The sequence below is a fragment of the Prenolepis imparis genome, unplaced genomic scaffold (assembly GCF_030444845.1).
Source record: "Prenolepis imparis isolate NDT839.2.m4 unplaced genomic scaffold, iyPreImpa1.0 SCAF_14, whole genome shotgun sequence".
Classification (NCBI taxonomy): Eukaryota; Metazoa; Arthropoda; class Insecta; order Hymenoptera; family Formicidae; genus Prenolepis; species Prenolepis imparis.
The window spans coordinates 2,106,737-2,122,355 of NW_028141172.1; the positions used below are offsets into that span (position 1 = coordinate 2,106,737).

Here is a 15,619-nt window from a genome sequence, read left to right on the forward strand (position 1 = left end):
CAATGTCATTCTTAGAGTACGATCGGATAGAGTATCTCTGAGATAACGATATGATTATACTCTCGGTTCTTTTGTCGGACATTTATTTTCTGTGCTTCTTTTAGTCCCGTGTATAAAGTACTGATTGAGTGGCCTTTATTATCGCGTGAAAATAAGAAGATTGAAGGATTAATTAAAACTAGCAGTTTAATCGATTCGGCGCTCTTCCCTTTAGACGCGGCGGGAAAATGCATGCTTTATTAATTGGCCGAAACGTAATTACATTAGAATGCATTATTTTTTCGACCATGTGTAGTTTGATTACAGTTATCTATAACGATGCCGCTCCTTCTTCGACTTTTTGTGCTGCCGCTAAAGATACCGCGCTCTATGCTATGTTAATCTCTGCTCGTTCGCTGATACAATGTAAAGCTGCATCTTCCCGGTGCGACGTAATGAGCAAAAAAAGAATAAACTATTATTTAGCCACATTTGGTCGCCTCTTATACGTAATCGGGCAAAACAGCTTGTTAAGTGGCTATCGGTCGCCCGATAATTTCTGACAAATAGCCTCACTAATGCTCGTGTGTCCCAAGCATCATGTTAACGTAAATGTCTTACAGCTGTGCCCATCTCTCTGAACCGAAGAGCGCCTCGTAAGGTTTCGAATTATTCACATCTTTTATTCACATCTTTGGAATCTTCAACGTTATTCCCTAAGTTCAATCTTTAGCATATTTTTTTTCTATGAAATCTTTAAATAGGTTCTTATCGCAAGAATTAATTAATAGAACGATTCTCATAGAGCATCGAAATATTATCGGGCTGAGAATAATTTTGCTTCAATAGTTGCACCTCTAAATCTTAATCACAGTAGCCTTCGGGTTGAAAGTCAAAAAGCTAGAGATTTAAATGGCGCGATCGTGCGACGGAGTCTAATAGAGTCGTCGAAATAATCGAATTAATTACGATCACCTTCGAAGTTTAATCGCGAGTAACGGAAAGACTCGCGAAAGAGAGAGAAAGAAAGATAGAGAGAGAGAGAGGGGGGGGGGTTAACGCTCTGGGCTCATTCCGAGGGATATGTAAAGTGTCCCAAAGTCGAAGAAAGTCGTAAAGCTACGTGAGGCGCAAGGATGGCGTTTCGGGGAGCCGAGGGGATCTATTGATCTTCGGCTCGCGTGAGCTCAGCGCCGCTCGCCGGCCGTGCCGTACAACTAATGTCTTCATCTCTCCCTCTCGCCACCTCTTCGACTTCCCTTCCCAAACCCTCCGAATCCCTCCCCACATCCCCTCGAGTGCGCTCTCGCTACCCCCGGTTGCGCCGTGCGGCTCACGCTAGCCCTAAATCGTCGTTCATGCCACGAGCGTTCACGCGAGCAAAGGGTTGTCGTCCTCAATGAATCAGGACACCCGGGAGGGTCGTTGGTCCTTCGTTCCTGAGACAGGAGTCTTCCTGTAATTTCGGAACTTAATGCATCCGCCCTTCGTGTCGCTTCTGATAGCGCCGCCGTGATTTAAGTAGCTCGCGGGGAAATTTCGCGTCGTACTGGAGGAAGATCCGGGTGGGATCTTTAGATTTACGGGACGTAACGTAACGGGCGAGCACCTGTTACAATTGAGGGATCTTGCGGGGAAACAACCCCGGCGGTTTCATCAACGTCAATTAGCGCTTAACCGGTGGTTAAGTTAATTCGCCTTCTTTCGAAAAGGATGAGTTAAATTGCGGTTAAAATCGATCGACGCGCCTCGATTTCATTTTCCTGGATATGAAATAGTTGTCGACTGCTCGATTCTCTCTTTTAATAGAGTTCAACACCAAAGTACACTAAATAATAAACGTCTTTCGACTATTGCTGTTCCAGGTGTGGTTCCAAAATCGAAGGGCAAAATGGCGGAAGAAGGAACACACGAAAAAGGGCCCTGGAAGGCCGGCGCATAATGCTCATCCTCAGAGTTGTAGCGGCGAGCCTATTCCACCCGAAGAGCTAAGACGGAAGGAGCGCGACAGGCGACAGAAAAAGTTGCTGAAGGCTCTCGAGAGACAACAACGAAAGCTCGCTGCTAAAGTAAGAGACAGGTTTTACGAAAATATATTTTTCAACTAATTTAAAAATTACATAATCTTTCCCAAAAAAGAATGTTGATTTCGCTTATCAGAAACTCTGTATGTACGGTTACGAGTACATAATAGCGATTGACACATAAAAATGATAACGCGGTCTTTATATGAATTTGCAACATTTTAAAATGTTTTTAAAGTGCGAATAAATAGTTTCTATTTATTTCGCATTTTCCTATAATTTTATTAACAGTTTAATATACAAAAAGAGATAACGCATAATTTACAGCACTATCTGCATTGGCCTAAACTAATGTGGCTAGAGAGAACTCTTACGTTTGACTACAAAATTAAAGTAGTCAAGAGTTATACAGCTTCAAAATTAATCGATCCTTTGTTGTTTCTTAATTTCAGGGCATAACAGTGGACCTGTCGACGCTGCGCGCCGAGTGGGAATCTCGTAGCGAGGCGGCGTCGGGTCGCGGCACCGCGAGCGGTCCCTTGAGCAACTCGTTCGGTCAGCTAGGGCTGAACAGCGAGAGCAGCATCTCCGCGTCCGGTAATGACGCCAACGAGGAGATTGACGTAGTCGGCGGATTGGATTCCTGCAGCGAGAGCGGAAGCGAACGGATGGACTCCGCGGCCGACGGTTCCGTGGATGGCGAGTGCTATCCGACGCTCAACAGTAGCGCGAACAAGAGCGCGGAGCCGCTGCGGAAGAATCCGCAGAATCCGCCGATGGAGCATTTGAATCACCAACCCGGTATTCATCACTGGGGTTTGAGCCTCCTGGAGCGACGACGCGAGCTGGTCGGAGTCGTCGGAACGGGCCGTCAACAGTCGGTCGGCACCGGCACCAGGAACAACCTGATCAGACATGCCGAGGAAGAGGTCCAGAGCGGCAGCATTGATCTCTCGGTGAAGGGCAGAGAGGAGAGAAAGAGGCTGAATCCGTTCTCCATCGACAGCCTGTTGGGGAACAACAACCGGACTTCGAGCGCGGCGTCGGAGCGCAGGCCGTTGACGCCGACGTCGCCCGTCTCGTCGGCCTGCACGTCGCCCTCCACGACGTAGTGAACAGGACAGTTGGATGGGACGCCGAAAGGTGAGCCGGATTATGGAATAAACGATTTGACGCGCGAGAGTCGAGGGGTTGGTAAAGTGTAATTAGCCGGGGTTCCTTCTCTGTGCGGGGATTATCGGTGATGACGGTGAAGTGCAGTTTCATCGGATGAATCGCGTGGGCGAAAAAAAGTGGAACTTGTTCTCCCCGTCCGTCGAGATAATTGCGCGAGAGGACCAATCGTGATAAGGGTTGAACCGGGCAAAGTAATATTCCCCGTTCACATTTTTATCAGAAATGTTTTTGCTTCGATCGAAATCTCGAAATAGATTCATCATATGCATATTCTCGCGTATAGACATTCTCACGTTCCTCGTCGCGTGAATGCATCTAGATTCTTGATATCCCGAGATATTCATTCGAGTCCGGAGGAAATTAAAGGGAATGAAAAGAAAAAAAAAAAAAATCTATGGATAGAGCGCCAATTTTAGAAAGATCCGAAAATCAAGTCGCGATTTTTCTTTGACTGCGAAGGGATTCGAGAATCTAAAGATCGCATCTCATCGGCGTGGATCGGCAAGACTTATATCACTTTGACATATCGAATACATGCGTGACCGTTGTAGATCGAGTGCGTTTGATTTCGTCCACTGTGTTTTGTTTAAAAAAAAAAAAAAGAATGAAAAAATGTGCAATAAACGCGGACGAGCTCGCCGATTAGGCGGGTTGTCTGTCTTTGAGGTAAGGGAGAGAGAGAAGAGTATGAGTGCGTACGCGTGTATTTAATGTAAATAGTGGGAGGGAAGTGTCTGTTTTATTTAATTTAAATAGTCGATACCCCAGTGTTCGTCGATCGCGGATATTATTTAAAGCAATAGGGCAGAGGTTCTCAACTCTCTACTCACTTATGGTTATTGGTGTGACTTTAATTTCTCCATAGCGGAAATGGACTGGGCAAAATGATTAAAATTTTCCAGCAATTCATTTGAAATAATAAAACATATGTATACCCCCTGCGATATAAATCAATTCGAGATACACAGGCATGAAGGTAAAAGTTGGAGAACCTCTGCGGTAGAAATTTGCCTGGCATTGTATATAGATTTAAAAAAGATCCTAGAGGCGGGCGTGATTGCAGCGCGGTACAAAGAATTTTTGCTCCCGCGACCCCCGTAAGACAAAGTCGTCCCACGAGCTCAGTTTATAGTTAGAGGTGATAAGAGAGAGAGAGAGAGAGAGAGAGAGAGAGAGAGTTGCCATAAGAGATGATCCGGGATATGCGAAAAAAAAACCAGTACCTATCATATATCCATTAAAAATATATTAATTTATTCTCCAGACCACGCGCCGGCGTTCTCAGTCATTGCGTCCCCCTTCGCCATGTCTGGTCCCATCCTCCTTTTCCTCTCCACTGTGCATCTGGAAGAAAGCGACGCGAGACAGGATTTATTACAGGATACTCACCGACACCGAGAATGCCAAGTAAGTGCAGAACTAAAACAATCTGTAAAGAGATTATTTTCTCACACAAGATAATTTTTCGCATCTATTAACATTTAATTTGTTAATCAATTCGATTTAATTCAACTGGAATTAAACAGTCGCGTGTTATATAATGCACATTGATATATGATGGATAATCAAATGCGGAGAGATTAAGTTTAAAAGCGTCAGGGAGAAAATATTGCAATTTTTTTTCACCAATTTATTCTTCCCGCGTTGGACGTAGATCAATTCCCGAATTTACCTAAAAGAGTGCGACCCGTAGCGTTCGCAACGATACGGCGGACGATGTTTATGTAAATCCGCGTGAGAGCGCGATTTATGCTCGGGAGTGCGGGACGCTCTCTCGCTGAAAGTCGAGAGCTTTTGTTCGTTTAAACATCGCGATGCGCGGAGGGGAGAAGGAAAGAATAATAACGATGTATACGACAATGCGGGCCGCTGTCGGCGTCGCGTGGCGAACAATGAGCCGCGCATAAATCATAGACGCGATGTAACATCGCTTCCGCTGTTATATTGCAGTTGCGCGACGCTATTTATATTCGGCGCTGTTAAAAACAACGTGGCCGCCGATTTCGAAATCTTCTTCTCGAACGAACCTTATATTTTTGTTTTTTTTTCTCGGCAGAATTTTCAGTTTTACTTGGCTTTTCAATGAGGCGCAGCCTCCTTACATGAAAAGCGAATATTACAAAAAGATATATGCATGACAGTAAAAGTATTCATTTCCTCCTCTAAAACCATCCATTAGTCATTGGACGATTTATTTATTGATGTTGATATTTATATTTATTACATACATATATATTTATTATTTATATTTATTGATATTTATATTTACTAGATATAAATTTGTGTTTTATATGTCTTTATGCTTACATCAACGCATTTTCCATAATTAAACATATCATTGATGCTTTTGCTTTAGAAATAATATTTAATATGTTACCATGTGGATTTTAAAAGAAGGATAAGGATTATTAAAAAAAGATGCGATATTTCGGAATAATACATTTGTTAATAATATATTAAATAACTAAAACAATATTAATTTGATATTATTTATAGGATATTTTTAAAGAAGTTTAAAAACACAATGAATTTAAATTGCGACTTTTAAGATAAAATTGACATGATTTCATTCATTGTTCAATTTATTAAGAATTATTATTCATTTTATCATTTATTATATTTACATATCTTGACACATGCATCTTGATATACATATTTGTATATATTTGATTTCCAATATTTAATACATAAAATTATAAATGGAATTCCGTCTCGTCGCGAATTGCAGATCGTTTAAAGCTGGCTTGAAAATGCAAATGCGATAGATTCACTCGCAGACAGAGAGATAAAGAGAAAGCTCCGAAATGGCATTGCCGCTTTGGCGAATAGAAATCGGTGAACGTCGCCAAGATGTGCAGGGTGCGGGCAGGGGGTGAGAGGGTGGAAGGAAGAGGTGGTAATACGCGCGTCGCGCGAAGACAATAAAGCGCGCGTCGCCGCTCGCGATTTATGTTACGAGCATTTACGCGCCTCCACAAAGGGCCCATTGTGCGATCGCGACGCGGCGCGGTTAATATTATTAGCCGTCCACCACGGAGAAGCCCCGCGTGCTTAAACGGCTGATGCTTTCTACCCTTTCGCCTGAGGACTCCATTACTGCGGCCGATCCTCCTCTCTGCCTCTTCTTCCTTATCCATCGCGTCCCATTGTGTCGTCGCGCGCGAAAAATTACCCCCCTTTGGTCCAGCCAAGTTCAAAGCAGCTTCCTGATCGTCGAAGAAAGTGATAACGTTCTAGTACATCCATAAAGACTGAATCAAAAAGTACAGGGACATTTTTACGTGTTTAATAGGTTCAGACTATCAAACTGTAGAGCCATTTTTGAGTAATTAAATGATTAAATATAATAAATGACGATTAAACTTCGAGTATAATTAAAGAAGCAGGTCGTACGTTTTTTATACAAGAGAATTGCGTTCGTATTGAAATTCGAGATTGATTCGAGGAGCGGAGAGGCGTCTCGGAAATCACGCGAAAATGATTCGTTAACGCTGATGCGATGATTCCCGAGGAGGACACGGGTGTAAATTATCCCGGGATCGCGATTAGAGGGTCGACCAGCCACCTGCCGGATTCACGCACACACGGAGAATGCCCAGGTATTAATAATCCGACGATTTACGAGATCCCCGATCGGCCGTTCTCCTTCATTAGGAAGGACGCTTTCATTGTCGATCGGATGTAATGTGTATCGCTGTCCGGGTTAATCATAACGCAAGAGAGATAAAGACGAGCGCAATATCTTATTTACTGACTTTAACGCAATTCAATTTCGCCCCTTGTCAGAAACTACTTTGTCAGAATTCTTTTGACAGATTGCTAAATTTTCATTCTTCTTTCAAGTTCTCACAATTCTTGGGTCCGCAAATATTCCTTGGAAACGCGGAAATTGTTAAATTTAACGATTCTTCTCTTATATTAAATATTTTACGATTTAATCTTTACGAAGGATCATTCCCAGGTATTCGGAGAGATTAAAATGCTGCTCGGATAGATAAATAAATATATTGTGAATAAGATTATACACAAAGGGCAGGAAAATGTTATGGTAGATTTTTTTTAAAATTAAATGTTTACTATCTCTGAAACCGAATCGGGATAAATAAATTTAAAATTCAAATTGTTGAAAAGAAATTAAATTTAATTATTTTCAAATTTCATCCATATATTTTTATGGTATAATCATTTTTATACATAAAGACTTAATTAAAGCGGGCAGGTCGATTGTGTAGAATTAATATTTATAAAAAGATAATTCCAATATAAATGTAAATTATATATGAATTAGCTGATAAGAAAAAGGAGAGAGGGAGAGAAAAAAATATCGCGAGAGAAAAGAGAGAATATAAGATTTCTCTCGAAAGCTTTAATACCGATCTTTCGTTTTTAAATTCCGAATAAATTTCGTTGAAGCTTGTCGAAAAGCGAAAGAAATTAGTATCATTTTGTACGAAGCGTGATCCATTCGTATTTAAATCGCCGGGCAACTCTCCGCAAAGAGATTCCGTGTCGCAATCAAAGTGCAGCCAGGCCGAAGATAAAGAGATCTATTTATCTCGCTCTGAATTCCGCGGAAAGGACGAGCGAGAATATGACTGTATACAGTCCCTTTCGCCGAGGTGTAACTCGATCGAGTTCTCGATCCAATAGATCAGGCGGCAGATTCCTTGCCGGTTATTACAAGGGGTCGGAGGTTGATCGCTCGCATAAACCATTTAGCTCTGATCACCTATCGATACCGATATTTCCCAGAGGTATCGGCTATCTTCCCGCTCGATCTTCGTCCGACAAGGCCCTCTCTCCTTGTCTAGATGAGCCTTACCCACTCCGCACCAGATTAAATATCTGAGTCTGGTCTTCTTTCTCTCTCTCACTCTCCAGCTTCTTCCAACTAATTCCTCCTCTCTCGTCTTCTTTCCGACGTGTCTATGTATTCGAGCATTTCGATAAGCGAGCTCGATAATTTCCTGTAAATTAATATTTCGCGCCTGTGTGTGTTATATTTCACCTCGGACCAAAAAAAAAAAAAACGCCAACTTTTATGTTCGCTAAAAAAGTTCAAGACCCAAGATCGGGGATCGCATGCGCGATTTAATAAAAAATAACTTTGGCAATTATTTTTTTAATTGCATTTTTTAAATATTCCAACTAGTCATAAACGCTGCAGATCTTTAATATCCAAGCTCGAGAGAAGGATGAGAGATCCTCTATTAAAGATATCTCCATGCGTGAATCACTCGAGTCGTTTCAATTAATGAAATTTGATTTATATATTCTCCTAGAGAACGCCGTCTGCATTTAAAGGAGTAGTTGTAGAAATTGTTTTCTGCGGCGTGTAGAAAGATCCTTCGAGAATTGAGACAGCTCGAGAGCCTGGCCGGGCTCGCGGCCAGCCCCGTCCCATAAAATACCGGGGACTTGGCCCGGCGATCGCCATTATGCATGTACATAAATCGGTGCGCGGAGCGAGTACGTAGCTCGTCGTGTACGGAGAATACGGCCTCTCTACCCACGTATTAAGTCGTTTCTCGAGTTTCGCCGTGTACGAGGGCGAGGGTATACCCTGTTTGCTGCTCTCTCATTTCCACGAAACGACATGCGACCGGGATGAGCTCGCGAAAAATCGACGAACGGGAGTTTCTCGAACGTTTTATCAAACCGACACACCGCGCGGAGAGAAAATTACGTACACGTAATTTCAGGAGAGAAGGGGATAATTCGCGCGAAAATCCCTCGTCGATTTTTGAATATTAATTATAGTAGAGTTTCTCGCGCCTTTTTTTTTGTGACTTTGATGACTTTAACGTTTATTACGTCGGACAAGCATGATTAATTCTCGCGTATCGATCGATCTCGCGGCGTAATATATATATATATACATATATACTTTGTCTTTTTTTTTCTTCTTTTGCGCTCTTCAGTGAGCGGCGAGCGCAATCCCGCCGGATATTGAAAAGCATCCATCTATGGCGGAACCGGAGGCGGACTCGGGACTTGGCAGGAGATCGAAGATGCGAGATAAGGAATTAATAGCCGCTTTTGGCAACGGGCCCGGGTCTAACTGGCGGGAACAAATTTTATTACCAAATTTTCCTCCGCCTGTATACGCGCCAAGATGGTAGATATCGTTCGCCAGCCGTGAAGCTGAGGCTGTTCGCCGGGGACCCCCCGGCTTGTATATGTATATGTATGTACATATACTCTCGTTCGTGGGATCGAGATATCGCGCGCTGCCTCACGGGCGGTCGCCACGCTTGTTGGATTCACTTTTCTGCCAAAATCGATTCTCGATCGTCCAAACGGGCTCGGGCCGAATCTCAGGAACCGCCATCAAGTCGCCGCGAATTTGGATTACACAAGTTTTTCAGATTATTCGGCTAATAAATCTAATATTTTTCGTTGCTTTGATTTATCTCGTCGAAATTAAATTAATAAGGAACGTTATATTTTTTTAAATTTATTCTTTCTTCTCTTTCTTTATATTAGTTAATTTATATGTATTATTTATGATATTAACCCTGCGCAATCGATCAATCTGTTTTAATTAGGGCTTCTCTATGTAACATTTTCACAATATAAAAAAAGGGGATTGACATGAGACTTGAGAATAATTTATAAAAGAAAATTGATTAATTTGTTTAATCTCTTCACGTAATATTAATTTATCTATCTACGCAGCATTAATTTCTCGGAATATCTCTAAATTTTTGTATAAAGATAAAACGATAAAATAATTATATATGAAAATAAATAGATGAAAAAAAATTGTCTTTTCGATATTAATAGGAATGGAAATTTATATACATAAGAAAACAAAGGCAAATGAATATTTTGCAAAATTTCTGAAACTTCTCTTACGGATTATGTATTGTAAAGTATTTTCCTCGCCGGCTAATTCATACAATTTCCACGAAGCGTCACGCTGGAAGGCGCAATCATCCCGTAGGATCGGCAATTTCGCTCGACACCTGCTAATGCACGAATGTGTCAGCAGCGACGAGCGGTCAAAGAATGAAATTGAGTATTATGCTAATGCGGAATGGTTGTGCAAAAGCTCTCTTCGCGGCAATGTTGCATGCGATATATAGGGACGCGCGCGTCATGCCGGCGAGCACTAAATCTCTTTCCGTTATTACGAGAAAAAACCGGTCCGCGAGAAAGGATGCCGCGCGCGCGAAAATATCGCCATTTACAGGGAATGTCCCCTCTCGAACGAGGCGACCGGATTATTTTATCCGCCGGCGCTATTTTATTTCAAGCACCTGCCGAGTTTTTCTACATATCTTTGCCAGATATGCGAGGGAACGCGCCAATTAGGATCAATATTGAACGAATCTTTCAACTTCTGTTTATTCCCTATTTTTTTTTCGTCATATATATTTCTTTCTCGAAGGGTTTCTTAACGAAAGGCTCCACCAGATCGAGGGAAAAACGATAGAGCTGTAAATCCTCAACGAAGCGTGCAAATTCGCTTCTTTCAATCAATAAGTTATTTATCACCAAGTATGCGTTGGCGTATAAAATGATGTAATGTAATTAATGGTCGCTCGTTTGACGCGGCAAAACGAACATTTGATTGACTGGTCAAAATTGGATCTGGTGAAATTATTCTACACAACGCGCGAGGGAAAAGCAATCTTTGTTGCATGAAAAATCGATTCCACGTGCGTGCTTGTTTTACATAAAAGGATAAAAGAATTTTGAATGAAATTGAGTAAGCTTTGACAAGATCTTAAAACGCTTGTGGAATAGAATTTTTTGAAAAAATTTGACAACGAAAGTAGTGTTGGGTCTAGGTGTTTTCCTCATTTTTCCCTCTCTCTCTCTCTTTCTCTTTTGACGCAGCAATCGACTCTTCGCGGCAATATCGCGATAAGTATCTCGAGCCGACTTCGCGAAACACGAGGAACGATATCCGCGTAGTGGTGGTGCTTTGATGGCGGCCAGCCAGAAGTAAATCTAAGGTTTACGAGGCAGTACCGCCTCTTACTAGCACCTCCTCGAGCACTGCACCCCGGAGTTTCACGGGGCACCGCGAGAGCGCGAGCCCCTCATAATTCTCATAATAAATCGCCTCGAACAACTGACGCCCGCTCCACATACAAAGGGATCCACCGACCAAAAGGAAGAGCGAAGGGTTAGAATGGGAGAAAAGAGGAGGAGGGAGGGCAGAGATATAGGTGAAGGGGGCGGGAAAGGATTCGCGAGCAACCTGGGTCGACCCAGATCGCGAGACCGTCGCTCTTGTGCGAAAGGCCTTTTACACTGTTGCATCTTCAAAAGCGAGAGGCCGAGAGGTTCGGAGGATCCTCTCGGTCACCGAACAAATTATTCATCCTCGCGCGAGAGATGTGTTTAGATCCTCTGTTGGACCTCTTAATCCATCTACTTCCACTGATACCTCTGATTCTCTTTTCGGCTCCCTTTGAGACTCTCGCGTTGTCTCATTTTTCCGGAGAATATACTCGCGGTATCCAATTTTTTTTTCCAGCGTAAATCAAGCCGCGATTACTCTCCCGCGAGTAATCTCTCGTCGCGCTCGTTAAAGACCCGAAGGTATAATCCGAGTGAGCGGGGGATTCCCTTGCAGCATTACACGGAGGGGGCGACCGGGACCAGGGGAGACCGCTCTCACGTGTGTGTCTTCGAATATTCCTCGGCATTAGTTTCATTGTATCCGTTTCTTCGTGTCCCGCGACCGGACTCTGGTATGGCGTGCACCAGGGGCCCCAAGAAGAGCGCGTGGTCACACACAGACCCGCCCGATAATATAGTTATTACCAACAGGGGGCCCCGCGGCCACAAGAAAGCGACGAACCCCGCATTAAAAACCAATTTTTAGCCCCGAAAAAACCTCTGCTCTCCGTCGTAATAACAGGCCTGATAATCTATAGTAGGTTTTCTATCCCGAGCCTTGGGGACCGACCTGCCAGCCCCCCTCCCTCCTCCCCTATCCCCCTATCTCTTTGGCTCCGCGTTCTCCTAACCCGAGTCGGGATAATCGAGCAAATTGATGCCTCCTTCCTTCCTCCCTTTATCTTCCCTCCACGCCTCGTTTCCACTACGATGACTTTTTTCAATTAAAATGGCCCACGATGTAAACGACAGCTGTCGAACGGAGTCTACGACGTAATCATCTTGGGTCTTCGATTTATCAATCGGTTGAGTTTGACGCGTCTCGTTTCCAAGTCGCTTTTTTCGAGCAGAAGGAGACAACTTACAAGTTGTCGATATGTAATAGCTAATAATTAATTTTCAATATTTTTCGACTAAAAAGATTTAAAGTCATAGATGTGCGCGTCGTCAAAATAATATTTCAAGATAATTAAGATAATTTTAATAACATTTTAAAATGGAGAAGAAATTTAAAATAATAATATATCATATAAAAAATATATTATTTCTCTTATCTGTAAAACTACTGTTGCTGAAAGCATTGATTACAAGTTTGAGGACGAGAAATTATTTTAAAGTAATAATTATAAAACTCTAATCGGGGAGACAAAATCTAAATAGCGTGTTTCGCCAGGAAGCTCGGCTCTAACAGAAAAAACCCGCGTAATTATTCCGCGTAGGGAACAACAAATATCCTCTATTTCTATTAGGCATATCATAAGCATCCTGCCAAAATGAGCGGCCAATTACTCGCGTCGTGTATCGTAAAAGCTGTTCCGCCACTTTATTATAGGTTTGCCAAGCTTTGGGCCACAAACTCGGCTCCTCCCGGTCTTCGACTTTTACGAGAAGGATCCAAATTGTAGCACAACACATCCGCCGTTTTATAATACTTTGCGATATACATAATAAATAATAATAAGAGAAATCCTTATCGCACAGACATATAGGATTGCCTGACAAGAAACATCCGAAACATGTGTCGCTTCCGGATTTAGGATACATGGGGATTTAACCATATATGTAGAAGGATCCCTTTGGAAACCGGAATTGCGTGTTGCTTCTTGGGCTCTATTCGATTCTAGTAACAATCGTTCGGTTGCGTCAGCAGCATTTACGGAAGAGGACTCGGGGACCGAGAGACCCCGAGTCCTCGGTAAATTTCTATTAACGGCGCGGCGTTCGAAACAATCGGCCATTAAATTGAACGATCCCGCGGTAGATAATAACTGGTAATAATCGGCCGGAGCCACCGGTTAGTTTCGTCGCTGCTGGGACCCTCCTGCCTCGCCTCGGCGAGCCGAAACAAGCCGAGCATCGGTAATGAGAGGCCAATTAGAACACCCCGCCGATGGAATTACCCCCGGACGCTCCGAAATTCAAACTGGCTGCCGTGAGCCGTTTCCTCGTAATGGCCGCGAGGCACGCGAGAGAGCGAGAGATCGCGTGAGAGTACGTCGAAGTGCGATGCCCGGATACCGAAGGAGCCGAACGCGGTCTTCCGTTTCTGCGCTGTCCTTGCGAACCAACACGAACGAACCCTCCGTTCCATCTGTCGAAATAACCGCGTCTCGTTAGTCATCGCTCGATGATGATTTGTGTCGCGAATAGCTTCGTGAGAACAGGGATGAGAGCTTTCGAAGGAGAATCCTCCTGTCGAGCGTGTTGAAAGAAATGGAGGATACATTGTGAACAGGGATTGTGCAGTCGAGAGATACAAGTTTCGAACGAAAGAAAAAGAGAGGGAGAGTCGAGAGATCGCACGTAATTATGTATAATTGAACCTCGACCTATTTCAAAGATCAATGACTCTCCAGTAAGTTTGTAAAACTACTAGTAGACGAATAACATATATACTGGCAGATTCTAGAAGAGGGTTTAGGGGTTAAAACCCCTCCTTTTTAAATTAAAAGAAAATAGTTATGATTTCACGATTTAACATCATCTATTAAAATTATTTACTTATTAAACAGAACTCGAGGATAATTATAAATAACGAAGAAAAAAATTTTTTTAAGTGTATAAAAAATAAAAGTAATAAAATAAAAGTAATAAAATAAAAAGTAAAAGAAAATTGATAAGATAAAAGAAGAAAAGATCAGAAGTTTCATGTTGTTGATCCTGGAGTAAAAACTAAGCTTTGAGATACCAAAAGAAAAATATTGAAGCAAAATAATTATGCCAAAACCCTTTCCATTTTATCGATGTCAGGATCTACTAGTGTATATGTATATTTGACAAAATAGAATCACTGAACAGGAGACCGCGAGAAGACGTCTTATTACATTGCAATCTGCTAGAAAAAGTCACTATCCATATCGTCCACAGGCCAGGTCCACGATATGACGAAGAAGAGGGAGGAAAAAAAAAAGAAAGAAGACAGGGAGGAGCTGCTCGTTACTCGTCGCGCTCAATTTGCAGTCGCGTATAATTAACCGGAGTATGAAAAACGGTCCGCCACGTGCTACCACGTCGCTCCGTCGCTCTCTCTTTCTCTCTCCTTCTCTCTCCGCCAAGATTTATAGTTATTAATTTTATAATAGACTCATCAAGCGAAGAGGAGCTGCGCGCGTCCGGCAGCTTAAGCGGGCACGTTTAACCGAAAATGAAGCAAAACGACGCTCGGTCGCTGAACCGCCGAAACCTGAACAATCTACATTTTTAATTAGCGAAATAACTCACACGCGCGGACTCCAGCGGAACTCGCGCGCGATTAATCGCAATTAACCAAATTGATTTTCCCGCTCCGGCGAGGAGAACGATTCCTCAGCTGATCGGCAATTCGCGTTGTCCTCCCTATTAAAGGGTTAGTCAAGATTTCATTACTTCATTAATCATCGCGGACATCGGCGCGCGCTCCATTTGTTTTTGCCAAATTAATCAGGCGCCCGCGAAACTTATGCATACTCCAAATCGACCGCCATCGATTCACTTCGCGCAGAGAGCTCCTCGTATCTTATCTGTCACACGCGGGTTAACGCGATCGATCATGCGAGCGAATATTGATCGTCCGTCCGTGCAATTAATTTCGCAAAGAATTCACGGGCGAATCGGAGCGCGCCGGGGAATTAATTTCGGAATTAATTTATCTCGCGTAACATCTCGATATACGTCAGTTTTATTATCATTTTTATTATCACGTTTCAGAGATTATTGTCGAGATTCTTAGGCCCTTAAAAAAAATAAAATCGATCGTAAAATACGGATAAATTTGAGTTTCGTTCATTAATATTCTTATTGTTAGATGTACGATTGTTCAACACCAAGATAAGCAACTTTGACTTGTATCGAAGTGACTTTTGCCGTCCATTGTCCGAATACAGGATTAATAACGTCATTGTTATTCCGAGCGGAATGATTACAACTTTTAATCAAATCGCATTTTCACCGCAGCAGTATTTTTTACGATATCCGTTCTCGGTTCGCGAAGAATCCCGGGGAGAGGGCACGGGAGAGGAAGAACGATTGTATCCCTCTCGAATTCCAACGAGGCGTTGGTTTGTGCAAAAAAGGAAGGAAAAAACACGTGCTTTTGCAACATTTCG

General features: G+C 42.8%; 1 protein-coding gene and 1 long non-coding RNA gene across 3 annotated transcripts in view; both read left to right on the plus strand.

Moving 5' to 3' along the window:
- Positions 1 to 4,442, plus strand: part of LOC145944938 (uncharacterized) — a 50,002-nt gene extending 45,560 nt beyond the window's left edge. For both annotated transcript variants that reach the window (XM_083053645.1, XM_083053644.1), the window contains 2 exons: positions 1,845 to 2,048; positions 2,456 to 4,442. In XM_083053645.1, coding sequence (XP_082909771.1) covers positions 1,845 to 2,048; positions 2,456 to 3,115 — 864 coding nt within the window. In that variant the 3' untranslated portion in view covers positions 3,116 to 4,442. The remainder of the gene's footprint in view (positions 1 to 1,844; positions 2,049 to 2,455) is intronic.
- A 62-nt stretch (positions 4,443 to 4,504) lies between these two features.
- The window catches only part of LOC145944944 (uncharacterized), a 41,699-nt gene continuing 30,584 nt past the window's right edge, over positions 4,505 to 15,619 (plus strand). The window contains exon 1 of the long non-coding RNA XR_014426771.1: positions 4,505 to 4,586. This is a non-coding gene — a long non-coding RNA (uncharacterized LOC145944944). The remainder of the gene's footprint in view (positions 4,587 to 15,619) is intronic.